The following is a 26,012-nucleotide window of genomic DNA, read 5'->3' on the forward strand; positions in this document are numbered from 1 at the left end:
ATCTCAGTTCTGTCCACAAAATCGTGAAGAAGGCCGGGCGCGGTGGCTCATGCCTGTGATCCCAGCACTTTGGGAGGCTGAGGCGGTATGATCACTTGAGTCCAGGAGCTTGAGACCAGCCTGGGCAACATAGTGAAACTCCATCTCTACAAAAATTTAAAAACTTGGCCGGGCGTGGTGGCTCAAGCCTGTAATCCCAGCACTTTGGGAGGCCGAGACAGGCGGATCACGAGGTCAGGAGATGGAGACCATCCTGGCGAACACGGTGAAACCCCGTCTCTACTAAAAAATACAAAAAAACTAGCCGGGCGAGGTGGTGGGCGCCGGTAGTCCCAGCTACTCGGGATGCCGAGGCAGGAGAGGCAGGAGAATGGCGTAAACCCGGGAGGCGGAGCTTGCAGTGAGCTGAGATCCGGCCACTGCACTCCAGCCTGGGCGACAGAGCAAGACTCCGTCTCAAAAAAAAAAAAAAAAATTAAAAAACTTTTAAAAATCGTGAAGAAAATATGATTATATCAATTTATAGACAATGAAATGGAGGCTCAGAGAGGGTAACTAACACCCCCCCACTGCCTAGGTCACACAGAAAATTCAAGGGAGAACTGAGATTGGAATCCAGGTGTGTCTGCTTCCAAAAAGTTGTGTTCCATTAACATTCTTTCCACTGGATATTCTGGCAGGAGCTGGGCTTCCTGTCACGGACGCTATGGTTTTGGGAGGAGATGCTTAGTTCACTCACACTAATAATGACCATGGCAGGCACATGCCCTGATCTTCTACAATTAATGTGTCTTGAAATTTTGAAGTCTTGAGTACACAGGCTTCTGCTTTGTTTTCTTCTTCTTTTCCTTCTCCTTCTTCTTCCTCCTTCTTCCTCCTTCTCCTTCCTCCTTCCTCCTCCTCCTCCTTCTTCTTTTCTTCTTCTTCTTCTTCTTCTTTCTTCTCCTTCTCCTTCTTCTCCTTCTTCTCCTTCTTCTTCTCTTTTTTTTTCTTTGAGACAGTATTGCTCTTTACTCAGGATGAAGTGCAGTGACACAATCATGCCTCACTGGAGCCTTGACCTCCTGGGCTCAAGTGATCGTCCCACCTCTCAGCCTTCCTGAGTAGCTGGGACTACAGGCTCTTCCACCATGCCTGGCTAATTTTTTGTTTGTTTGGTATTTTTTTTGTAGAGATGGAGTTTCACCATGTTGCCCAGGCTGGTCTTCAACTCCTGGCCTCAACAAATTCTCCTGTCTTGGCCTCCAAAAGTGCTGTGATTACAGGCCTGAGCCAGGCGTGTGCCTCACTCATAGAATTATATAACGTGTAGTCTTTTGTGTCTGACTTCTTTCACTTGGCCTGGGGGTTCCAACGTTCATCCATGGTGTAGCCTGTGTCAGCACCGCTTCTTATGCTGGACATTTCTTTGTATAGATGTATCATATTTTATCTGTCAGTTGACAGACGTCTGGGTTGTTTCCACATTTTGGCCATTATGTATAATGTTGTTAGGAATATTCATGTACAAGTTTCTGTGTGTACATGTTTTCACTTCTCTTAGAAGTGGAATTGCTGGGTCATATAGTAATGCTTTTTTTTTTTTTTTTTTTTTTTTTCATTTTGAGACAGAGTCTCGCTCTGTCACCCAGGCTGGAGTGCAGTGGCACAATCTTGGCTCACTGCAGCCTCCACCTCCTGGGTTCAAGCAATTCTCCTGCCTCAGCCTCTGGAGCAGCTGGGATTACGGGTGCACACCACCACGCCTGGCTAATTTTTGTATTTTTAGTAGAGATGGTGTATAATTCTTTTTCTATGTTGCTGGATTTGGTCTGCTAGTATTTTATTGAGGATTTTGGCATCTGTATTGATAAGGAACATTGCTCTGTAGTTTTCTTTTCTTGTGATGTCTTTGTTTTTAACCTTTGGACTTTAACTGTTTTTCGTTTTTTAAAAACTCTGCTATCTTTCCCCTAAGTGTGGGAGCACCTTAGTGTCAAAGACATAGTCCATGGGCCTGAGATTCCTAGAGGTCCGCACGGGGCCTGTCATGGAGTAGGGGCAGGGGTGATGACTGAGACCAATTAGGCAGCACCTGCTCTTTACCAGGCTCTGTAGCATCCTCAGGGTTCAAGTGCATTTGAAATTTGTTTATCCCAGTTGGAAGTAGCCATGTCTGCCGATCTCTTTAACTCCAAACAGCACCAAGGCACAGGCCATTCTGCTTATTTCACAACAGTCCTGCCAACACTGGATGCTATAAACATCCTTGTGTGCTCCCCGGTGCCTGGTACAGGAGAGGACTGCATACACTGGACACTCTGTAGGTGTTTGATAAATGGCTGAAAAGGAGGGAATTGGCCCCTGCAGCCCCCCCCCTGCTCCTTTCCCCCCTACTTTTTTTTTTAGATGGAATCTTGCTCTCTTGCCAGGCTGGAGTGTAGTGGCGCGATCTTGGCTCACTGCAACCTCCGCCTCCCGGGTTCAAGCGATTTTCCTGCCTCAGCCTCCCAAATAGCTGGGACTACAGGCGTGCGCCACCACGCTAAGGTAATTTTTTGTATTTTTAGTATATACAGGGTTTCACCATGTTGGCCAGGATGGTCTCGATCTCTTGACCTTGTGATCCACCCACCTTGGCCTCCCAAAGTGCTAGGATTACAGGCATGAGCCACTGCGCCTGGCTGCCCCTTTTATTTTTTATTTTATTCTTTTGAGACAGAGTCTCACTGTCACCTAGGCAGGAGTTCTGTGGCGCCATCTCAGCTCACTGCAACCTCCCAATCCCGGGTTCAAACAATTCTCCTGCCTCGGTCTCTTGAGTAGCTGGGACTACAGGCACACACCACCACACCTGGCTAATTTTTGTATTTTCAGTAGAGATGGGCAACTGATGACCAGCATGCTCCATCCAGGGAGGTGCTCACTCAATGTTTATTGAACAACGAATACAGAAAAGAGAGTCCCTGGAGCTCTATGTGTGGAAAGTAGCCCTTCTGGACAGAAAGAATGTTCGTGGTCCATGTGGTTTGAGTCTGTTAAGAAGGACGCTAAGGCACATGGCTGGTGATCTTTGCGTCACAGACGTAGGTGAGCTCGTGGTGGAACTCCTCCTTCTCTGTAGGTTTCTAGGCTGGGCACAGAGGTGAGGGCAGAACGCTGGGGGTCCCAGTGGATCTCCCCACAACTTCCTCCAGGGCAGGATTTCCACCCAGGCCCAGGCTGCTCGTTTCTCTCCTTCTCCGCCAGTCTGCACTGCGGCAGCCATGGCTCACACCAGAGGGATGGGGTAGGAGGCGCAGGCAGCCAGGCCACACATGTTCTTTCCGCGCTCGATGAGGAAGTACCTGGGCAAAGAGAGGAGCTGAGGCCCAGCCGGCGGTCTCCTGACCGCAGGCCTTTCTAGAATGTTTTGCTGCTCACCAAGAGCTGACTTTAGGGATGAGACCCTCTGAATTTATTCATAAAACAGTAGCATTCAGCTTATTTGATCACCAGCAAATCACTGACCTGACTTTATAAAGAATTCATTCTTCCTTCTCCTTGGCTGCCAAATGAACATTCCATATCCCACTTCTCCCGAAAATTTACCGAGGGCCCCCTCTTAGCCCTGGCCAGGCCCTCACACAGCTATTTAATCAACAGGACCCTGAGGGAACAAACACGAAAGCTCTCCTTTTCAGACGAAGACATAGAGTCTGGGAGGAGGACAGAACAAAGGCACAGCAGCATGTACACCCAGGCCCCCCCATGCCAGCCTTTTCTCCCCAAAGGAGGGGCTGTCAGTGATCAGGGGTACATTTGTTGCCTTGATTTCTCAGAGACGGACCCTCCCAGACACTGATTTCGTGCCAGCAGAGTTCCGAGTTCTGAGCTGTTTTCCTAGCAGTCCTTCTGAGCCAGCTGGCCTCCTGCTCTCCCTGCAGCATCCTGAAGACCTGGGGCCCTGTGAGGGCTGCAAATGGGGGCTTGGAGATGTGGAGGCTACGTTCTCATGCTCCCTTTCCCCCTAGCCTGGGCTAGGGCTTGGCTGCCCAGCTCATTTGCGGAAGCCGTAACTCTGAGGTGGAAGCGATGCCCCCAGGGCCTCCAGGCCTGAGCAACAGCCCCCTCCCAGCAGTGGGACCTGGGAGCTGCTTACCCATTCATTCCCCACTGGGGACCCCAAGAGTTTTTCACGATCCAATAAGGGATCCCATTTTCTTCTCCATACCCAACAGCCAGTACTGCATGGTTTACTTTATCTGGAGTTTTATGGCAGGAAGTACTGGAAAACAAAATTTAAAAAGAGGTGATCATATGGGAAGGATAAAAGCAATGACAGTCCCATCCAACAATGCCTCTTTGAGTGCTTTAGACCAATGTTCCCCACACGGGACCAGGGAGGCATGTAAGGTGGTGATTTAATCACATTTAGTCACCGCGAGAGAACTCCTTTCAGTTCTTTTTATTTTTGAGATGGAGTCTCACTCTGTTGCCCAGGCTGGAGTGCCATGGTGCTATCTCTGCTCACTGCAACCTCTACCTCCAGGGTTCAAACAATTCTCCTGCCTCGGACTCCTGAGTAGCTGGGATTACAGGCGTGCGCCACCACACCTGGCTAATTTTTGTACTTTGGGTAGAGATGGGGTTTCATCATGTTGGCTAGGTTGGTCTCGAGCTCCTGACCTTGGGTGATCCACCCGCCAAGGCCTCCCAAAGTGCTGGGATTACAGGTGTGAGCCACCACACCCGGCCCTTTCAGTTCTTTTGGTTCTTCTGCTCCTGTCGGGAGACTCTCCATATGGTGCTGGCCCATGTCTCACCCCTGACACTTTCTACTCCCTCTTTCCTAGCAAGGAGAGAGCCGCCTTCCCGCTGCACCTTCTCCAGGCAACAGCGTCTGGCAGAATTTAACACGGCTTTGCCTCGTTGCCACTGCATTTATTAAATATTATTTTACACCTATGGCAAAAATACAACTTCTTCTGTTTACAAAAGTGAACTAGCTTCCATAAGGAAATTCCAAGAAATTCAAGAGAACAAACTGCAGTGGTCAGGTGTGAATTCAGCTGATGTACAAGTGGGCCATGGGCTCGCGCCAGGCCCGGGGCCAGGTGCCGGGATCCAGGCAGCATGCATAACTGTCCCTTGGAAGCCCTGTTTGGCAGGGAGCAGGTTGGCAAAGAAGCTGCTTCTCTACAGAGGCCTGAGGGCTGTGACAGTGGGAGGGTGACAGAGCCCACAGGAGGGGGATCCAACCCACCGGGGCGGGGGTGGGCAGGGTGGGTCAGGGAAGGCTCCCTGAGGAGGTGGGGAATGCCCATGGAACTATGAACCCTTCTGTGTGGCTGGGGTGGGGGCTGCAGGGTGGAACAGAGGAGACAGGGGTTTGATGGCAGATGAGTGTAGAAAAAGAGGGAGGACCAGATCATGAGGGTCCCCCCGAGGGTAGGACCCTGGGAAAGCAGGGACATTGGTGTATTCAAAGGTTGGTGTGTCAAGAGTAGTGTTTCAGAAGGCAGAGAGCTCCCAGTGGAGGCTGGAACAGTGTGTGGGGGGTTAGGGGGTCCAAGGACAATGAGGGCCGGGGCAGAGCCTCAGGGAGAGAGAGGAGAGCACAGATGTGAGTGACGTTAAAGGGCAGCAACTGATGAAGGGAGGGAAACGAGGCTGCAAACCAGGCAGGCGAAGAGGTGCTGGTGAGAGAAACCCCGTAGTAAAGAGGCTAAAGCTTGGTTTTTCTGAAGAAGCCTGGGTGACTCCTCCAGTGCAGGATCCTGGTGTGTGAGGGCAGCTACTCTCTCCTCCCTATTTTATGTCTTTGAATTTTTAAACATGGGTTTTCTTTATCTGAGACAGAGCTTCGCTCTGTCACCAAGGTTGGAGTGCAGTGGCACAATCTTGGCTCAGTGCTACCTCTACCTGCCGGGTTCAAGCAATTCTTGTGTTTCAGCCTCCCGAGTAGCTGGGATTACAGGCGCGCACCACCATGCCTGGCTCTTTTTTCATTTTTGTATTTTTAGTAGAGACGGGGTTTCGCCATGTTGGCCAGGCTGGTCTCTAACTCCTGGCCTCAAGTGATCCGCCCACCTTGGCCTCCCAAAGTGCTGGGAGTACAGGCGTGAGCCACCACGCCTGGCCTGAACATGGGTTTTTCAAACTGGAGGCAGCTCTTCTGTTAAGGAACACAGAGCTCTCACATTTTGGCCCTAGCTCTCACTAGCCAGGTGGCCTGTGTCTGCTGTATCCTTTCTGACCTTGTCTCCTTTGCTGTGAGAAGAGGCCATGGCTCCTAGCCCTTGGGGCTGTGTGAGGATTACCTGAGGGATGTGTAAAACGCCCAGCACCTGGCAGGTGTCGTGAAGGGTCTGACACAGAGGAAGGAGTCTGGGCTGTGAGCCCAAGTCCCATGAGTGGGGTGTGAGGAGGCCCACCAAGGCCCTCCCCACTGTCCCTCCTGGTTCCTGGGACCCCGACTCACCTGGAGTAGATGCCCGTTTTATACATCATGAAGTCCTGAGTCACCTCGAAGGCAAAGCTCACAGGGTTGTAGAGGGCCACAGCCTCTACCATCGCTTCTTCATCATACTGTAGAAACAGGACCGAGACAGACACACACGGCCTGTCACCTCCCTACTCCTTTCACAGTACAGCCTTTTGCCTCAAGCTAGGGGCTAGAGGCCCAGAGCAGCATCATGGCCAGAACTAGCTCCCCTGTGGCCTCTCTCCCTTCCCATCTCTGGCTGAGTCTGTCTGGCCATCTCTCATTCCTCTCCCCAACTCTGCTCCTAGGAAACCCTGCACCCTCTGGGATAGGGACCTCAGGGGACAGCGTGGACCCACTCATTCAGTCATTCACACCCATTCCCTGAGGTCCTCTCCTGGGCCAGCAGCTCTCAGGGCTGCCGAGATGGGTATGATGTCCCACTACCCCAGGACGCCCTACACCCATAAACCCAGTCCACAAAGATTTGCTGCTAGAACACAGGGATTATAAACCATGGACGGGTAGGTCCCAGATGGCGGTGGAAACAAGAGATGACCCAGCTGAGGGCTGTGTGCCTTCTGAGTAGAACCTGTCCCCTCCAAGGGGGAAGGCAGGTGGGGGAAGTCAGGGTGGCTTCCTGGAGGCTGCAGCTTTGGAACAGAGCTGCAGAGACCAGGTGACAGCAGCAGGTAGAACCTCATGTGGAACTTTAAAAAAACCCCAAGTCCAGGCTGTGCCCCAGACCAACTACAGCAGTATCTGCAGGGTGGGGCCCAGGCATCAGCACTTTTTGGAGCTTCTGGGTTGGGGGTGGCTGGGTTCAAGTGCGCTAACGAAGAGACCTCTGGGAGTTGAAATGGGGGTGAAAGTTACCTGCGCTGACGCCAGGGCCCTGCTGAAGGGAAGCAAGTGCAGGAGGGACGGGGCGCCCAGCCTCCCTCCGTCCTGCCTCCCTGGAGGGGTGGACAGAGACCCAGTGGTGAAAAGCAAACAGCTGCCTGGCGAGGGAGTGCCTTCCTTCCTAGTATGTGGACGAGGCCCTGTGAGCTTGACAAGTCGGGGCATATCTGAGACATGGAGGGCACAGAGGCCGGCCCAGCACAGGGGTGATGACTTCTGTGGGTGGCACCATTTCCACCCCATGGGCCTGCCCAAGAGGGCAGAATGCCAGTTCTGGCCTGGTCGTCAGGGCCCTGCAGGTGTCACCAATGGGGCTCTTCTGGGGACCACGCAAAGGATACCTTTGAGGCCCCAATTCACCTGTCTGTGGGATATCACAGCCCAGAGCAGCCAGCTTGAGTGACAGCAGCAACATTCTGAAGAGGGTGATATCCTGAGTACAGGGTGTGGACTGTACGCTGTCAAGGCAATGAGCCCTGGTTCTGGAATGACATATTCCTAGTTCAAATCCAGCATCCATTTCCTAGCTCTGTGGCCTTGGGCACGTTACTTAACCACTTGGAGCTCGTTTCCTCATCTGTCACATGAGGTAATAAGGATACTCATCTCCTAGGGCCAGTTCGGGTCTAGAGGGGATGGTGTGTGTGGAGGGTTGGTACATCGCCTAGAAGTACTCCATCAAGTTAAGGATGTTACTGCTGAGAGCTTGGCATATGCTTCAACTAAATGGCAGCTGCTGTCATTACACAGACATCACGTTTATGAACTGTACATATATTTGTGGGCACACACACAACCTGAGGGATATTCCTCCACTCCTCACACACACCCTCCCACACTTGTACGCATGCACACTGGAGTCATGAGGGCATTCACTCACGTTCCAGTTCTCTCTGGGAGAAGCAGGGTAAGACCACACTTCCCTATTCACTTGAGGTCAACTGTGACTGGGCGACTTGCTTTGGCTTTAGAGCTAGGGCATTATTTACCACCCTCTTTCCCTCTAGTCCTGGCATGAGGCCAATGACACCGAGCACACATCACCCTCCCTAAGCTGTGCATGGGCGCAGGGGTGCCACACACCCTTTGACTGTTGTCAGCCATGCAGATTGGGCACAGTTGTTATTACAACAGAACCTGGCTCATCCTGAGTGACACACAGTCACCCTCCTCAGTCTCACACACGCTGTGTCAAGCACATGCCCATACCCGCTTCTGTGGGATGTGGACAATTGCTTGCATTTTACAGGCAAGAAAAGAGAACCACAAGAATGAAGGCATGGGTGGATCTGGAGTTCAGAACCAAAGAGCCTGCCTGCCAGTTCGCACTTTCCCTCCCATCTCCCACCTCGCCACTGTCACAGCAACTGAGACCCAATGATAATCTGAACTCATCAAAGGGATGTGCTGCCAGAAAGGCTGCCCTGCTGGGCCCGTTGGCTATCGGACAGCGTGAGAGAGGTCTCCTCATCAGGACACATTCCCCATCCCAGGGGGGATCGGCACTCACGATTGTGATGTTGGCTACATCCTTGACAAAGCCGATGGCCTTTCCAGGCCGGAACTTGCAATCACCATCCTGTTGAGGATGCAAAGGGCATGAAATACAGGTTAGGGACCTGAAGTCTCAGCCTCCCCATGCAGTTCAATAACATTTACTAAACAAAACAAGATGTGCCAGGGCCTGGCATCCTTGTCTTCAAGGAGCTTAGGGTCTGGTAGCAGATGGTCCTGTCCTGGCTTTGGCAGAGGTGGGCACACATGGTGTGTGGTGGGAGCCTGGGGAGGGGCCTGACCCGGCCTGAGGAAACTCGCTGAGAAGTGGAGGCCGAGTCAGAGCCTGTGTGGCAGGGGAGTGGGGACAGTCTCAGCCCCAAGAGGCAGGTGCAGGGGTAAAGTCACAAGGAGGGAAGCACAGCCCTTTCAAGGCAGGAGAAGGCAGCACGACAACCAACAGGACTGGAGGGAGGGCAGGACCTGGCATTTAGGAACCAGCATGGGGCTGGGCGTGGGCGTGAGGTTAAGAAGGGAGAGTCGGCCAGTTGCAGTGGCTCACGCCTGTAATCGCAGCACTTTGGGAGGCTGAGGCAGGTAGATCACGAGGCCAGGAGTTCAATACCAGTCTGGCCAAGATGGTGAAACCCTGTCTCTACTAAAAATACAAAAAACTAGCTGGGCATGGGGGCGGGTGCCTGTAATCCCAGCTACTCAGGAGGCTGAGGCAGATAATTGCTTGAACTCGGGAGGCGGAGGTTGCAGTGAGCGGAGATTGCGCCATTGCACTCCAGCCTGGGCAACAAAGCAAGACTCCATCTCAAAAAAAAAAAAAAAAAAAAAATGAAGGGAGAGTAAAAGAGACAGGGACAGGGAGACTGAGCTGGAGTCTGGGCTTTCTCCTGAAGGCCTCATGGAGCCTCTGCAGCTTTCTGATTCAGGCAGGTGTGGGGTCTGAGCTGGGTCTGAGAGGCCTGGGGGAGGCCACCCTCAGGGGTCTGGATGGAAGCCCCAGTCTGAGCGGTCAGCAACACAGATGGGCAAAGGGAGTTCTGTGAGGTCTGTGGTGGTCAGCAGGCTGGCGGCAGGGCAGGGTAGGGAGGGGGACCGGCCTGACAGGACTATGGACACCCAGGAAATTCTGAGGGAGGCCAGGGTGACACCTCATCACCGCGAGGGGAAATACAGGAAGAGCAACAGGTCTCGGGGAAAGACAAGTCACTTGGCTGTGGCCAGGCTGGGCGGAGGTGACGGTGGGGAGAACCAGCAGCCTTGAGAGCATGGGGCTGGGGGTGGGCCCCCAAAGGGTCCTTGGCACAAGAGGCCGACTGCATGGACAGAGGCTAGAGGCGAGAGGATGGCGCTCGTGGCAGGAGGGAAAGGAGCCCGGAAGATGGGGCAGGTGGGGGGAAGGAGGGGTCCTGAGAAGGCTGGCTCAGGAAGGAGAGATATGGTACTGCACAGAGGGTATGGGGTGAGAATAAGAGGCCCCTAGACTAGTGAGAGCAGTGGGCTCAGGTGGGTGGAGGAGGGGAAGGAAGAATTTGGAGAGCACAGACGATTGTGAGAATTCCAGTGGGAGGGAGGTGGGGGGAGAAGGGATGTCTTCCAAGGCTGGGGAGGGGTGAAACTAGGCGTGCTGTACACCAAGGAGACAGAGCGGAGGCTGCTGGAGTTACCTTGCCCTGGTAGGGGTAGGTGTCTTCACCCATGATCCCCTTGTTGTACAGGATGTACTCGAAAGCCTGGCTGGGGAGACCCCTGCAAGAAGTACACACAGGTGAGCCCACCTGGGGCCGTCCTGATAGAGGCGGGACCCTCGGGGGCTGGCGCAGCAAGATGTCTGGCCTGGCAGGCTGGGGACTTGGTTGGGCGTGTCCCAGTGGCAGAGGAGGTCTCTGAGAGGCCTTGAGATAAGACTCAGCAAACTCAGGTGAGGCCACCGGAGTCCAAGGACCAGTCCAAACATGCCTCAGTGGGACAAAGACCCCTCAGGGCCAGCCGCCCTGTCAGGAGCGCACAGCCCCACACCACGGTCAACAGCATCAGCCCAGAGCAGTCATCAGCACGGCCGTGCCCCTGAGCAGGTGCTTCCCAGGCACGACTCCCTGACCCCTCGTGTCGACCCTGTGTGGTAGATGCTGTAATTTGCTGAGGCAAAGAGGCTGAATAACCTGGCCAGGGCCACCCAGCTAAAGCTGGGAAATGGTTCAAAAGTGGGTGTTTTTCTACATCACATGGCCTCCCAGAATAAACAAAAACTCAGCAGCTGCCCAGCAATCCCCATCCCTTCTCTGTTTCTCTCCATAGCATTCTGCACCACCTGACCTAGTCTAGCCTTGACCGTGGTCTGTCTGAGCCTGTCAGAATGCCCGCTCCTCCAGTTCTGCTGAGTGCTGTATCCCCAGGGCCTACACACAGTGGGTGCTCTGTGATATTTGTTGTATGAATGAGAAAAGGAAGTATCATCCCGAACCAAAGCAAACAGACTCCTTTGAAAAACAGGCTGGATGTGGTGGCTCACGCCTGTAATTCCAGTACTTTGGGAGGCCAAGGCAGGCAGATCACCTGAAGTCAGGGGTACAAGACCAGCCTGGCCAACATGGTGAAACCCTGTCTCTACTAAAAATACAAAAATTAGCTAGGTGTGGTGGTACACACCTGTAATGCCGTGGACCACCGCCAGGAGGCTGAGGCAAGAGAATCGCTTGAACACAGGCAGCAGAGGTTGCAGCGAGCCGAGACTGCGTCACTGCACTCCAGCCTGGGCGACAAGAGCGAGACTCTGTCTCAAAAAAATAATAATAATAAATAAAAAATGAAATAAAAATAAAAACAGTGGGACCCCAGAGTACCCAAATGTCAGACTCTGGTTATGGGTCAGACTTCTAAGCTGTGGAACGGAAACAGACCAGAAGTGAGGGGACACTGAGCAGGATGGTGGATCTGAGAGCAGGCTGTGACTTCACCCCTGGGTCCCCAGGACTCAGCCGCAGCACGGCTCCCTGCAGGAGGAAGAGCCAGCTCAGAGGGGCTGGGGCCTGGGAGAGGGATGTGCCGCAGGGAGGTGGAGGGGAGCTGAGGCAGGGCACCCCAAGGGCCTGGCTTTATGCATACCATGTGCCAGGTGAGCAAAGACCACTGAAATGTCTCAGAGCACTGCATGAAGGGAGGGCTACAGTCACTGTAGAAATGTCAGCAAATTCCTGGCAACCTGCTTTAGAGTGGGCCAGGAAAGCAGGTCCAGGCAAGGTACAGCCCTTACGCACGGCCACCTCACCCTCACAGGGTGCAACGAGCTTGGGAGGCTGGGACTTTAGCAAGTTTATCTAAAGGCCAACCCTATATCTGTGTGTGGATCTCGGGTTTGGAGGATGATGTGTAATGGTGTGTTGCTCACTCTATTAAATTCTTTTAGCCACATTCCCAGAGGCCTTGGTGGCGGGTGGGGTCAACTATGCTATGGAGAGCCAGGTGATACAGTGGAGAGAGGACAGAGGCCTGGGCTCGGATTCCAGCTCTGCCCTGTCCTGGCTATGAGACATGGCCATGTGAGGTGACCGCCCTTGTATGACAGAGACCATTTAGCCATCACCCAGGGCAGTGGTGGGATTATATCTGTGGCACAGCCAGCACACACTGGATCCTGTTGAAGCGGTCAGTGGGAAATGAGGAGGTTTTGGGCCCCTCCTGGTCAGGGACATACCCTTGGCAGCCGTGATTGTTGAAGTCCTGGGCGCAGTCCACCAGCTGCTGTTCAGCCTGGAAGAAGGACACAACCCAGTAAGCTGCGAGCTGAGAAGCCATCAAAGGTTTGGCACGAGACGCTGAGCCTCCCTGGCTGAGCCACATCTGGGGCCCCATCAGTGCTGTGTCCAGGTGATCAAATTATAAACTCCCCAAGGACAGGAACAGTTGCTGTATGTCCTGCAGTGCCAGCTCAGCAGCTGGCATATGTCAGGAGGGACTCAGTAAGCAGGGGCAGCCAGGGAAGGTGAGAGGGGGCGAGGGCTGCTGGGTCCAAGCCCTTGCCCTGTAGGTGTGCCCATACGATGCAGAGCATGGGGTCCCACAGCGGTGTATAGGATGGGGGAAACAGGCCTAGCCAGAAACCCAACCCCCATCTGTCTTCAACCTAGGGCCCTCATGGCCTCACCAGGCCTGCTGTGCACACTCCCTCCTTCCCACACAGAGGCAGGGGCTAGGACAGTTCCTGCAGGGGCATCATCCCTCTCTTGTGGGCGAGGGGATGGATGCATAGGTCCCAGCTCTTCCCTCATGAAGACAACTGAGGCTGCTGGGAAGGGCGTAGCTCCTAGCTGGCTACCCACTAGGCAGGCTCCGCCTTTCTGAACCCCTCCGCGGGGAAGGCTCCAGGCTGTCAAGCTAAGGACCACCCAGATCCACCTGGGAATGAGCCCTTGGGCCAGTTCCTTAATAAACTCAGATCCTTCCCAGGAAAAGCATCAGTTAAGATTCTCATGCTAGATGTCCACAAGGCTGGGGCATCTGGGTCCACCTGAAACAGCACCCTTAGCCAGTGCTCCAGGGAGACCAAAGGCTCAGGCCTGGCCCACATCAGGCTGGGGTGTCTTCTGCAGGGGGTGGCCTGTGGCTGATTTCTTACCAAGGACAGCATCTTCCCGGTTGCGATGGCAATCGCAGACTCCAGGGCCCCTGTGGTGGAGAAAGTCCAGCAACTGCCGCAGGCACCCTGGAAAGGCCAGGGGAGGGCAGAGGACATCAGCGATGGGGACACCGTGAGACGGCCCTGCCTTCTGCCTTCCTCTGCTGACCCTGCCAGAGCTCCCGAGTCCTCAAGTGCCTTGACAGTTTACAACGCCCTATTCCAGATCCATTCATTCTGAGCCTCACAAGTCCTGAGAGGCTTGCAAAGGAGCAGTAGCAGCAGGTGGCCTCTGACCAGCACGTGTGGACTCCCAATCCCCACCTCTTGGTGGTCAATCTCTACCATCCTGCCAGGGCCTGGAGTCCCCTACCCCATTCTACAGTCTTCTGGCTCTCTTCCTTCTCAATCTTCAGCTGGCTCCTCTTTTCACCACTGGTTCCCCGCAGAAGGATGCCCCAAAGTTCTGTTTTTAGAACCTTCTCTCACCTTTCCACCTCCAGTCTCATTCTGCCCACAGTCCTGTTAAACTAACAGCTCCCCAAACCCTAGCCCAATGCTGACCTCTACTCAGGCTCAGACATCCAACTAACTGCCAGCCAACCCCACCCAGACACCCCTGACACCCCAGACTCTGGGGGACCCGCCCCATCCACCCATCTCCCCACCTTCTGACAGTTCATTGCCGCTGCCTGGCCCCCTTATTCACAACACCTCCAGAATAACATGAGTGTTAGGTGTGGGGGGCTGCAGCCTGCCTGCCTGGTTCACATCCCAGCTCTGCCACACACCAGGTGGGTGACCTGGGCAAGTCACTTCCCCTCTCGAAGCGTTGGCTTCATTGCTTGTAAAGTGGGAATGGCGAGGGTTCCTGCTTGCAGGGCACTAGCAGGGTTAGGTCAGATCCTGCTGGTCAGGCAGTCGCCCCCATGGGCACAATGCTGGTGGCTGCCGTAACGATTTCTCTCGGGCTCATCCCTGTTTCTTTGCCTCACTGGTTCAGTCTTTTGTCTTCGGCTTCTGAAATGTCTCTAAGTCCCCTTCCTGCCTTCCATGTCATCATCCCAGGTTCACACTGGCCACCCCCAATCTCTTCCCTTTACATATCTCTCTCAGCTGGGGGAGGGAGGGACGGCCTGGTGAGAGAGTCCCTGAGACGGTCAATGAGGCAGGCGTGGCCACTTTGGGGGAGACTATGCTCACTGCTGAAGGAGGCGGAGCTGGGCTGAGCCTTGGGTGCTAGACTTGGGGCAGGGGCCTGGTTTTGTGTCCCCTCTGTCACTTACTTACCTTGGACCTCAGGCAAACCACCCTCCCTCTCAGGCTCCCCCCCGTAAAGCGAGAAACTCTCAAAGGGGGTGCTGAGCTGATGGACGCTGGGGCTGCTGTCCATCTCTATCCCCACACAGCGGCCACAGTAAGAGACAGCACACATCTATGACAGGAAGCACCTCATTCTGCTCCCTTAGCCCAGCTGGCTGCGTTCTGCCTGATAGCCCGGGATCAGTTAACAGGAGGACTTGGAAAATTCTTGGTGGGCCTCCCTTTCCTACCTGTCCAAGTGGTGAGCAGGTTTAGGTTTCCACACTTACTACGTGTTGCCCTGAATTGTCATGTGGTTCTCAGAGGGTCTAAAAAGGTCACAGGGGCAAAGGTAGGCTTCTACTCCACTCCCTGCAGCAAGGAGAGGTTTGCTTTGGCTCCTGGGTGCTAGTTAAACATCCAACACTTGGCAGGCTCCATGAACACTGAGAGCCCGGGAGGATTTAAAGCTGTGCTGCATGGCTTTTTGGAAAGTGAAAAAACATTTCTCATGGAGAATTTTGATGGAAAGCCAGGAGTTTCCAGGAAGGAAACCTTCATTTCATATTTCCTAGAGACCAGTGGTCAGCGTCCTTCTGAAGAAGGTCACAGCAGGTTCACTGCTAGGGGAGGGGCCACAGCAGGCCAGGAGAACAGCGGGGGCAGGGTCCAGACTCTCTGGGACAGGGCCTGTGTTGAGACCCCCCCACTGCTCCCCCATGGAGGAAGGCGGGGCCTCTCACCTTGCCAAGCCCTCTGTGCCCCACAACGAGGGCCACGGAGGCCAGCCCCTGCCATGAGAAGCTTGCTGATGCATGACACACGGACTAACCAGAGGGATGCGGCCAGCCAGGGCAGGGGCTGGACCCTGGTGGCTCGGAGAGGAAGGAGCGGGGAAGAGGAGATGCATGGAGTTCTGGTGTCCAGATGGGCACAGGGGACATAGTGTTTTAGATGGCTCTGTAGGAGAGACCCGGCACCAATGGGAAAATGTGGGGCGTGGCGAAGGAAGGCAGTGAACTTTAGCCCAATAAAGAGGAACTTTGGCATCCTCCAGAGCAGCCTAGAGAAGTGCTGACCTCCCTGGCCCCTCAAAGGAAGAGGGCTGGAGAGAAGCTGAGAGGAAACAGAGGCAGGGATGAGTTTAAGGTGGTTTTGTGGACCTTTCGAGTTGTTCTTCCTAGTGTATTGTCTGGCAGTGTGGCTGTTTTGCAGGGAGAGGATGGAGATTGCCAAGCATACCTGATTTTTCACAGGTGAGACAAAATTTCCTTTTTTCCGCCAGTCCATGGAAGGTGGGTAGGGACCAGTACCTCGAAGGTAGTTACTTTTGGTGGCTGAGCAATTCTGGAACAACCAAACACATTATTTTCAGGAAAATAAACAAAACCAAAAACCTTTCTGACAAGAAGAAGAAGAAATGTATAAACATGGAAGCACCAAGAGAGAATGAGAAAGACTGCAGCTGTCAGAACCTTCCCTCTCCTGTCTACTGGTCCCAGATGCTAAATGACATGTCCCCTTGAGAGTCCAGAGCGTTAGGATAGTGTAGACAGATGTAGCAAATAAAAATACAGCTCACCTAGTTAAATTTGAATTTCAGGTAAACAACAAATAACTTTGTAGTGTAAGTATATCCTGTGCAATATTTAGAATATACTTATGCTAAAGAATTACTTGTTGTTGATCTGAAATTCATTTTTAACTGAGCATCTATATTTTAGTCTGGGAGCCCGAAATTAAGGGTCCACATTGCTAAGGCCATGGGCCTGGACTGCTGAGAGCTGACTACTCTGGTTCCCCCAAAGAATCTGGGGACACCCTCAGCTGCATCTGGGGATGGGACTGAATCTGCCTAGAAGCAGAGCAGGCTCCAAATTTATTCCAAAGGTTTCACTAAAAGGATTCAGATTTGGTCGCAATGAATTATACCTACCTGAGGCTCTGACCAAAGATACTTGTGCTTTATTTCAGCAAAGCTCATGTCTGAAAATTGGTTCAGTGCCACTACAAAGAGGAAGGAAAAAACCAAAATAAAACAGGTGGCTAGTGAATCATTAATGAAGAGACAAGAAAAAATGATAAAACCTCCTGTTTACCTGTATCCTGTTTAGAACCACTGCAACTCATCTCCTTTAAGTTTCTGTATTTAATATATTTCAGTATACTAAGGTCAGCCCTTACAGTGCTGCCAAAATACCTGGGGAGCTTTTTCGATGGTATAGATATCCGGGCCACACTCCAGAGATGCTAATGCAGTTGGTCTGGGGTGGAGCCTGGGCACTTACGTTTTTAGATACTCCCCTCGTGAATCTGATGGATGGCTAGGTAAAGAGCCACTCCACTGGTGCCAGCCGCCTTCCCACCTGCTGCCTCATTTGGTCTCTACACAGCCCCAGGAGGGATGCGTGATCATTTCCGCTTTTTCTTTTTTCTTTTTTTTTGAGACGGAGTCTCGCTCTGTTGCCCAGGCTGGAGGCAGTGGCGCAATCTCGGCTCACTACAAGCTCCGCCTCCCAGGTTCAAGCGATTCTCCTGCCTCAGCTTCCCTAGTCGCTGGGACTACAGGCGCCTGCCATCATGCCTGGCTAATTTTTGTATTTTTAGTAGAGATGGGGTTTCGCCATGTTGGCCAGGCTGGTCTCAAATTCCTGACCTCGTCTTCAGGGATTACAGGCGTGGGCCACCACACCTGGCCTCATTTCCTCTTTACTGCCCATGTTAGCATCCCTGAAGGTCACAGGCTAGGACTGGGCAGAAATGAGTTTCAAGCCCAAGTTTCCTTCCAGTTCATGCTTGATGCCTTTATTACCAATTTAGTCAACTACCAATATTTCTCAGAGTCCTTAGCAAATATGCCGGACGTGTGTGTGAGTTTCTAGTGAAATTAATCCGGAGTGAAGGCAGATGTTCCCAGGGGCTGCTCTGAGCCCATGAGCAACCCCTACCCCCCACAACAATCCAAAGACAGGGCTTGGCTTCTAGGCTGGACCCTCAGATGGCAGGAATGGGGCAGGGGCTTCTACAGTCTCTTGTAAACTTCACAACCACCCAGAGGGGTACCGGCTTTGTCCCAAATTTACGATCCCACATGACACAGAGAGTAACAGCAGAGCCACAATCTGAGGTCAGCCAAACACAACTTCAGAGCCCGGGCTCCTGCTCCCTCCACCCACCAGCACCCAGTGGGCCCTTTCATGGGCTGGTTCACTAACTGACTTCTTTCCAGGAAGGAAGGTGTCCACATACTTTTAAATGTGTGGTTCCCATTGTTGTGGGCATTTATCTTCCTCCAGTTGCTGGCAAACGTCTGCATCCTGTGGTGGTACTCCTCCGTGCTGTATGTCTTATGGTGCTAAAACAAAACACGCCAGCAGCAAGTCATGAAAACAGGATACAGCTCCCCAGAGGGAGACGTTTTTGTTTTCATAAGAGGAAAGACGAAGGTTTTCTTTCTGCTGTCATTCACAGGCCAAATCTGTGTTTATGGGCGGGGCACTGCCCTTAGTCTCTGCTGAGAAATTTGGAAAGTTACAAAACAACCCCATCTTCAGGGTCCTGTGGCCAGAATGAAAACCATGCAGCTGCTTGAAAGTCAGCTTGCGGTCCAAGAGGCACTGGTGGACAGATCCGCCACATGCGGGGCACTCCTGGACGCCGCTGCTGGTGCTGGGTCAAGTTTATGGCAAAAATCACCATTTTTCAAAAGCACAAGCACTGGTGTTCCTCAACTGATTTTGCAACCAGTACACAGTGTGCTTTGATTTTCTAAAAACAAATGTGTAGAATTTTTTATTGATATAAAGCTGATGTACTTTTTTTGATACATGTAATATTTCGATATAGTCATATCATCTGTAATAATCAAATCAAGGTAACTGGGATATCCATTACTTTAAACATTTCTTTATGCTGGGAACATTCAACTTATTCTCTTATAGCTATTTGGAAATACACAATAAATTATTGCTTACTACAGTCCAATCTACTTATTTGCTAAACACTTGGTTTCATTTCTTCTATCTAATTATTTTTGGGCCAGGTGTGGTGGCTCACACCTGTAATCCCAGCACTTTGGGAGGCTGAGGCGGGTGGATCACCTGAGGTCGGGAGTTCAAGACCCACCTGGCCAACATGGTGAAACCCCATCTCTACTAAAAATACAAAAATTAGTTGGGCGTGGTGGCAGGCACCTGTAATCGCAGCTACTCAGGAGGTTGAGGCATGAGAATCGCTTGAACCCAGGAGGTGGAGGTTGCAGTGAGCCGAGAGTGCATCACTGCACTCCAGCCTGGGTGACAAAGTGAGACTCTGTCTCAAAAAAAAAAAAAAATTTCTTTGTATTCATGAATCAATTTATCTTCATCCCTGCTTCCCTACCCTTCCTAGCCTCTGGTAGTCACCATTCTACTGTCTTTCCTCATGAGATCCACCTTTTTATCTCTCACATATGAGTGAGAACATGCAATATTTGCCTTTCCATGCCTGGCTGATTTCACTCAACATACTGGCCTCCAGTTCCATCCATGTTGCTGTAGATGACAGAATCTCATATTTTTACGGCTGAATAATATCCCATTGTGTATATACACCATGTTTGCTTTCCCCGTTGATAGGCACTTAGGTTGATTCCGTATCTTGGCTATTGTGACTAGTTCTGCAATAAACATGAGGGTGCAGTTATCTCCCCATTATACTATTTTCCTTTCTTTTGGATATATACTCAGTAGTAGGCTTGCTGGGTCATATGGTAGTTTTGTTTTGAGTTTTTGGTGGAACCCCCATACTGGTTTTTTTTTTTTTTTTTTTTTTTTACAATGGTTGTACTAATTTACATTCTCCACAATATGCTTTGAATACAACATACAGAAACGAATCCCAGGGCTTGGAAGGCTGTCAGCCAAGTTCATCACTTGGGACCACTATTTGGAAGGAATTTACTTAACTGCATCTTTCCCAGTGTTTGGCCAATTCGACGTCTGGAAAGACCCCATTAGGCAAAGTTGGAAATTCCCTCCTTCATTGTCTCAAATCTGGGACAGTTTGGTTTGATAACTGGAAACTGTGAAATGAAAAACTTCAGAAAGAAGAAGTTGGGCACTGACCTTAGACATCCATGACTTGAAGTGAAACTTCTCTGTAAAAAGAAAAAAAAAATTAGGTCTGGGCACATCACAGTACTGTTGAGTCTACAGTAAAGTAGGGCACTTTAGAACTGATTTGCATTTTAGAAAACTGGGCTAAATTTAAAACATCAAAAATGGTGTGATATAATGCAGAATGCAAAAAGAAACTCTGCCTCTTCCTGGTTTTGTACCCCAAATTAACGTGACAAAGTATGTACTGTTAATCAATGGTGTTAAAAGTCCAGAGAGTCACTATGCCTACTGGGTGGGGGCACAGAAAGCGCTTCTGGGGTGCTGCTCATGTCCTGTTTCTTCATCTGAGCACCGGTTACCTGAGTGTGTATAGATGGCAAAAATGTGTGGAAATGCATACTTAATGAATTGTGCCCCTTTCTGTATGATGTTATATGTCAGTAAGAAGTTAATTTAAAAATCTATCTACTCCAGCTGGGTGCGGTGGCTCATGCCTGGAATCCCAACACTTTGGGAGGCCAAGGTGGGTGGATCGCTTGAGGTCAGGAGTTCAAGACCAGATTGGCCAACATGGTGAAACTCCGTCTCCACAAAAATACAAAAATTAGCTGGGTATAGTGGTGTGTGCCTGTAATCCCAGCTACTCAGGAGGCTGAGGCAGGGGAATCGCTTGAACCTGGGAGGCGGAGCTTGCAGTGAGCTGTGATCGTGCTGTTGCACTCCAGCCTGGGTGACAGAGCAAGACTCCATCTCAAAAAAAAAAAAAAAAAATTATTCTGGATTGAGTAATCATAATTATTATTAGTGTCCCAAATGATTAAAACATTTCAAATGTATTATGCATTATGAAAAGTAATTGTTAAACACCAAAAGTAAAATTGTATCAGAAATACATCTCTTAATGAAATAAACAGGACTCTACTACCCATCCCCCACAATGGATTTATATTTTCATGAGTGAATATTGTTTGATTGAGAAAAGGTTCAGCATTAATTCTGGTCTTATTTTTGTTTCTTATAGGTCAAAGGACTGGGAAACCCTGCTCAAATAAGCAGCTGGGAATGCAGGCAGTTTTTAAGAGCAATGCCATTTAAATCTTTCCACTCCTTTCTGTGCATCCAATCCCATGGTACTCTATCACTCAACTAACTTTCTTTCTTTCTTTTTCTTTCTTTCTCTTTCTCTCTCTTTCTTTCCTTCCTTCCTTCCCTTTTTCTTCTTTTCCTTTCTTTCCTTCCTTCCTTTTCTTTTCTTTTCCCCTCCCTCCCTCCCTCCCTCCCTCCCTCCCTCCCTCCCTCCCTCTCTCCCTTCCTCCCTTCCTCCCTCCCTTCCCCCCTTCCTCGCTTCCTTCCTTCCTTCTTTCCTTTTCTTTTTTTTTTTTTGAGACGGAGTCTGGCTCTGTTGCCCAGGCTGGAGGGCAGTGGCATGATATCCGCTCACTGCAACCTCCACCTCCCCAGTTCAAGCAATTCTCCTATCTCAGCCTCCCAAGTAGCTGGGATTACAGGTGCCCACCACCATACCCAGCTATTTTTATATTGTTAGTAGAGATGGGGTTTCACCATGTTAACCAATCTGGTCTGAAACTTCTGACCTCAGGTGATCCACCCACCTTGGCCTCCCAAAGTGTTGGGATTACAGGCATCAGTCCCCACACCTGGCCTCACTCAACATTATCTTTAAGACCCCATCAGTTGATATCCCCATGAGGTCCTCTCCTCTTCAATTCAGTTTCCTTGAGGAATGGAGAATGCCAGATATGAAGGATTTATTACCGTTTTGTCTTTTTGTTTGCCGTCCCTGTTGTTTTTATACCCATGGGTTCAGGTTCAGATTGAATGAGAGGAAAGAGGCACCCCCTTGCCTTCAGGGGCTCTCTCCCAGTTTTAGCAAAGAGGACATTTGGAAATAAAAGGTCTGTAAATGGATTTCCAGAACACTCTGCCGGCATCACTTGGAATATCTTTGTATTCCCCCAAGGATTCATACCTCCAGTGTGAAGATCACTACCACACAGCATTCAGATCTCTGTTTTTGGGTCTCGAACCTGTTCCAGAGACCAATCTATGGCCATTTTCCCTGGGGGAAAATGCACATTTCCCCAACATGGGTCCCTTTAGAGTTTCAGGGGATTCCAAATCTTGATTAAGTGCCCTGCTGCAGCTGAGGGCTTTAGAGGAAGACTGACCTCAACTCAGGACAAAAGTTGGAGGTAGTGTTTGAGTTTAGGACAATTGACTACCAGTTTGCCTCTGGGGAGATTATTCTGGGGCCAGAATAATCTGCTGGTGAACCGTACTCTACCCTCAAATAGATCCATTCCAATCTAGTCAGGACTTTTAAAAGTGCCATAATGTGTGCTGCCTTGCCTGGATTTAGAGCAGGTTTCAGGAAACTACAGTATTCCCCTGTTTGTTTGTTTGTCTGTTTAGATGGAGTCTTACTCTGTCACCCAGGCTGGAGTAATCGCCACCTCTCGGTTTCAAGTGAGTCTCCTGCCCCAGCCTCCTGAGTAGCTGGGATTACAGGCGCCTGGTTACCACACCCAGCTAATTTTCGTATTTTCAGTAGAGATAGGGTTTCACCATATTGGCCAGGCTGGTCTCGAACTCCTGACCTAAAGTGATCCGACTGCCCTGGTCTCCCAAAGTGCTGAGATTACAGGTGTGAGCCACCACGCCCGGTCCTTGGCCCCTGTTTTTGTACAGCTCCTGAGCTACAAACAGTTTCTTACACTTTTGAATGGTTAGAAGAAATATAATATTTTATAGCATCTGAAAATCATTTGAAACTGAAATTTCAGTGGCCATAAAAATCATTTATTAGAACCCAGTCACACTCACCCACTTACATACAATCTATGGTTGCTATCACACTACCAGGGCAGAGTTAGAGTTGCTACAGAGACCACCATAAAGCCTAAGTTATTTACCATCTGGTCTTTTACAGAAAAAGTTTGCCAAGCCCTGCTCTGGAATTCAGACAGTCTCTCAGTGCCAGCCTCCTCCAAGCAGCCCTGGCTTGGGGCAGCTGCGTTTTCCTTAGGCGGGAACTGACCTGGAGCTGGCCACCCACTGAGGTCTGCAAGACTGGGTTTTTTTTTTTTTTTAATAAATAGGTGGGAAGGAATGAGGCAACCCTCCGGCCCAGATTCAGCCTCGGTGATCTTTGTCCCATCCCCTGAGCCTCTATCTGGGGGAAAGCCCTGTCCCGTTCCTCCAGAGCTCAGAGCACCCCCCTTCCTGGCTCGTCAGGTTGTTTCTTGGCTACTTTTCTCTGTGAAGGGGGCAGGTGGTCTTTAAGTTCAGAGCCTGTGGGCTGAGGCTGGGACCAGAGGCAGTAGGAAAGGAGAGAGGCAGTAGGGAAGAGCAGGCTCCTTGCCTTCAGCCAGGGCGGTGCCTGAGCCCGGGCAGTAGACAGGGTGCAAGGGCAGCACGAAGCTGGACCAGTCACAGCCTGGCCAACAAGAGGAGTCCTGGGGCTCCACCTGACACCATGGGCCCTGGGGTGCGGTTAAAAGCGCTGCTGGTCTGAGTGCTTTCCCTGCTGCCGTTGCACATTCTCAAACAGCCCGTCCAACCTACTCTACAGATGGGACTCCCAGGACACTATGGGGATCCCTTGTGTGCCAAGTCCCGGGGGAAGCTGCTACAGAAGGCTGGAAAGTCCTTGCTCGCCTCTGGCAGGGACAGATCAAAGTCCTCTGTGTGACACTCTGTGTCCCCAGTTGGGGAAGGCGGAAGGAGCTGCGGGATCCTTTGGTATTCTAGGCTGGAGAGCCGCCTGGCTAAGCGGGACCCTGGACACTCAGCCCATCTGCTCCTCTGGTCCCACAAGCCGCCTACCCTCCGAGACGCCCCCCCGCCCCCACCTATAATGCAGTTCAACCCTCCCCGTGCCAGCACGCAGAGTCCCTGGCCTCTCACCGGGGAAAGCTCTGCCCCGTTCCTCCGGAGCCCAGTGCGTCCCCGGCCAAGTTCTCCCGGCGTCCACTGTAGGACCTGCCAGCACCCTCTCGGGCAGCGCCCCCTCTGCGTACCTAAGGAGTTCACGGACAGTTCCGCGGCGCCGCAGACGGGGGCTCCCAGGAGCCAGGCTCCGGCGCAGAGCAGCGGCAGCGTGACCCACATCGCGGCGGTGGCGGCTGGGCTCTGGCGCTCAGGGTCCACGGAGGTGGCAGCCCAGAACTGCGACTGCGAGTGCGGCGGGGCTGCACAACCGCGGGGGCGGAGCGAGCGCGGGGCGGAGCGAGCGCGGGGCGGAGCGAGCGCGGGGCGGAGCGAGCGCGGGGCGGAGCGAGCGCGGGGCGGAGCGAGCGCGGGGCGGAGCGAGCGCGGGGCGGAGCGAGCGCGGGGCGGAGCGAGCGCGGGGCGGAGCGAGCGCGGGGCGGAGCGAGCGCGGGGCGGAGCGAGCGCGGGGCGGAGCGAGCGGGACTCCCCGGGGCCAGGCTTGCGGGAGTGGGCGGTGCCGGCTAACCCTCCCGCTGTAGTTCACTTATCACCCGGCCGCGTCTCTCCCTTATCTCCTCTGGGAGGAAGGGCTTGTCTGGCTATCAGGCCTGGCTGAGTCCTTGATCTGCCTGGACTGGCTGGCACAGAGCGGGGAGGTCTCAGCCTGGCCTCTCCCTCTCCCAGCGTGTCGCCATCCCCACGTCCCCCATCTCCCTGCATGTCCCCACCTCGCACCCCCCCATCTCCCTGCTTATCCCCAACTCGCACCCCCCATGTCCCTGCCTGTCCCCACCTTTCCCCACCTTACACCCTCCATGTCCCTTCCTATCTTCACCTTGAACCCTCCATCTCCCTGCCTGTCCCCACCTCGCACCCCATGTGTCCCTGCCTGTCCCCACCTTGCACCCCCATCTCCCTGCCTGTGCCCACCTCCCACGCCCTATGTCCCTGCCTGTCCCCACCTCGCACCTCCCACGTCCCTGCCTGTCCCCACCTCGCACCACCCCATCTCCCTGCCTGACCCCAGCTCATACCCTCCATGTCCCTGCCTGACCCCACCTCGCACCCCCATCTTCCTGCCTGTCCCCACCTCGCACCCCCTATATCCCTGCCTCCCCACCTCGCACCCCCACCCAATCTCTCTGCATTTCCCCACCTCACACCACTATGTCCCTTCCTGTCCCAGCCTTGCACCTCCCATCTTCGTGCCTGGCCCACCTCACACCCCCTCATGTCCCTGTGTGTCTCCACCTCGGACTTTCCCCCACACTCCCCACGTCTCCCTGCCCTGGTTAACCACATTCCCCTGGCTTCCCTTTTGCTTGGAGTGGACTTACAACTGGAGAAGCTAGACACCCTCCTTGTGAATTGCTTTGCCCCTCAATAAACATTTTAGTCTTTCTGCTGAGGAAGTTACACTAAGAACTGTAGGGCCATTCTCTGAAGCTTGCAAAGCTGAAGAAGATGGTATGTAAGGGTGTGGGTGTGAGACAGACAGAAGAACGTGCATTCCAGGCCGAGAAGGCTGGCGCTGTCGCTGCTTTGGGTGAGGAGAGGGTGATTTAGAACCGCCTGTGCCGTAGCCTCGAGTGCCCAGTGGCACCCTGTTCTTCACTTACATCATCACCTTGCAAAGTGGCATGTTGTTGACCCCCCATTTTACAGAAGAGGAAACTGAGGCCCCAAGAGTAGATTGTAACTTTCCCAGTCCGCATGCAGAGAGTGTCTGAACCCAGCCTTGACCTACTGCAGTGTTCTCCACTCTGGGCTTGCTCTTTCTCTGTCTCTTCATTTTTAAATTTTTATTTATTTATTTTGAGACAGGGCCTGGCTTTCTTGCCACCCAGGTTGGAGTGCAGTGGCATCATCACAGCTCACTGCAGCCTTGGCCTCCCAGGCTCAGGAGATCCTCCCACTTCAGCCTTTTGAGTAGCTAGGACCACAGGCTCACGCCCAGCTAATTTTTTTGTATTTTTAGTAGGGATGGGGTCTCAAACTCCTGGGCTCAAGTGATCCTCCTGCCTCAGCCTCCCAGTGTGCTGGGATTAGAGGTGTGAGCCTCTGTGCCCTGCCCTCTCTTTTTAAAAATGTGTCTTTCCAACCTGTGAGTGGAGCCAGATCTGAGCTCTCTCACGGCCTCCCTCCTACTGGTGTTTTATCCCCTGATGTTCTAGCCAGACTCTGCCTCTCA

The 26,012-nt window shown here is 52.3% G+C and overlaps 1 protein-coding gene across 5 annotated transcripts; it reads right to left on the bottom strand.

Annotated features, from left to right (window-relative positions):
• Positions 1-2,894: 2,894 nt before the first annotated feature.
• Positions 2,895-24,300, bottom strand: CTSH (cathepsin H). Of its 5 annotated transcripts, none has more exons than XM_001108862.5 (12): positions 23,911-24,300; positions 19,877-19,908; positions 18,021-18,126; positions 16,708-16,778; positions 16,014-16,118; positions 13,470-13,556; positions 12,549-12,604; positions 10,522-10,603; positions 8,859-8,927; positions 6,443-6,549; positions 4,121-4,246; positions 2,895-3,326 (listed from the first exon to the last, which is right to left on the bottom strand). In XM_001108862.5, the coding sequence occupies exons 1-12, from the start codon at positions 23,999-24,001 to the stop codon at positions 3,251-3,253; spliced, it is 1,008 nt and encodes a 335-aa protein (XP_001108862.2). In that variant the 5' UTR covers positions 24,002-24,300; the 3' UTR covers positions 2,895-3,250. The 5 variants fall into 5 exon arrangements, with proteins under 5 accessions (XP_001108862.2, XP_077796210.1, XP_077796211.1 ...); XM_077940084.1 differs by having other exon boundaries at positions 23,798-24,172; XM_077940085.1 differs by lacking the exon at positions 19,877-19,908 and having other exon boundaries at positions 23,883-24,252.
• Positions 24,301-26,012: the final 1,712 nt, after the last annotated feature.

The sequence above is a fragment of the Macaca mulatta genome, chromosome 7 (genome assembly GCF_049350105.2).
Source record: "Macaca mulatta isolate MMU2019108-1 chromosome 7, T2T-MMU8v2.0, whole genome shotgun sequence".
NCBI classification, from domain to species: Eukaryota; Metazoa; Chordata; class Mammalia; order Primates; family Cercopithecidae; genus Macaca; species Macaca mulatta.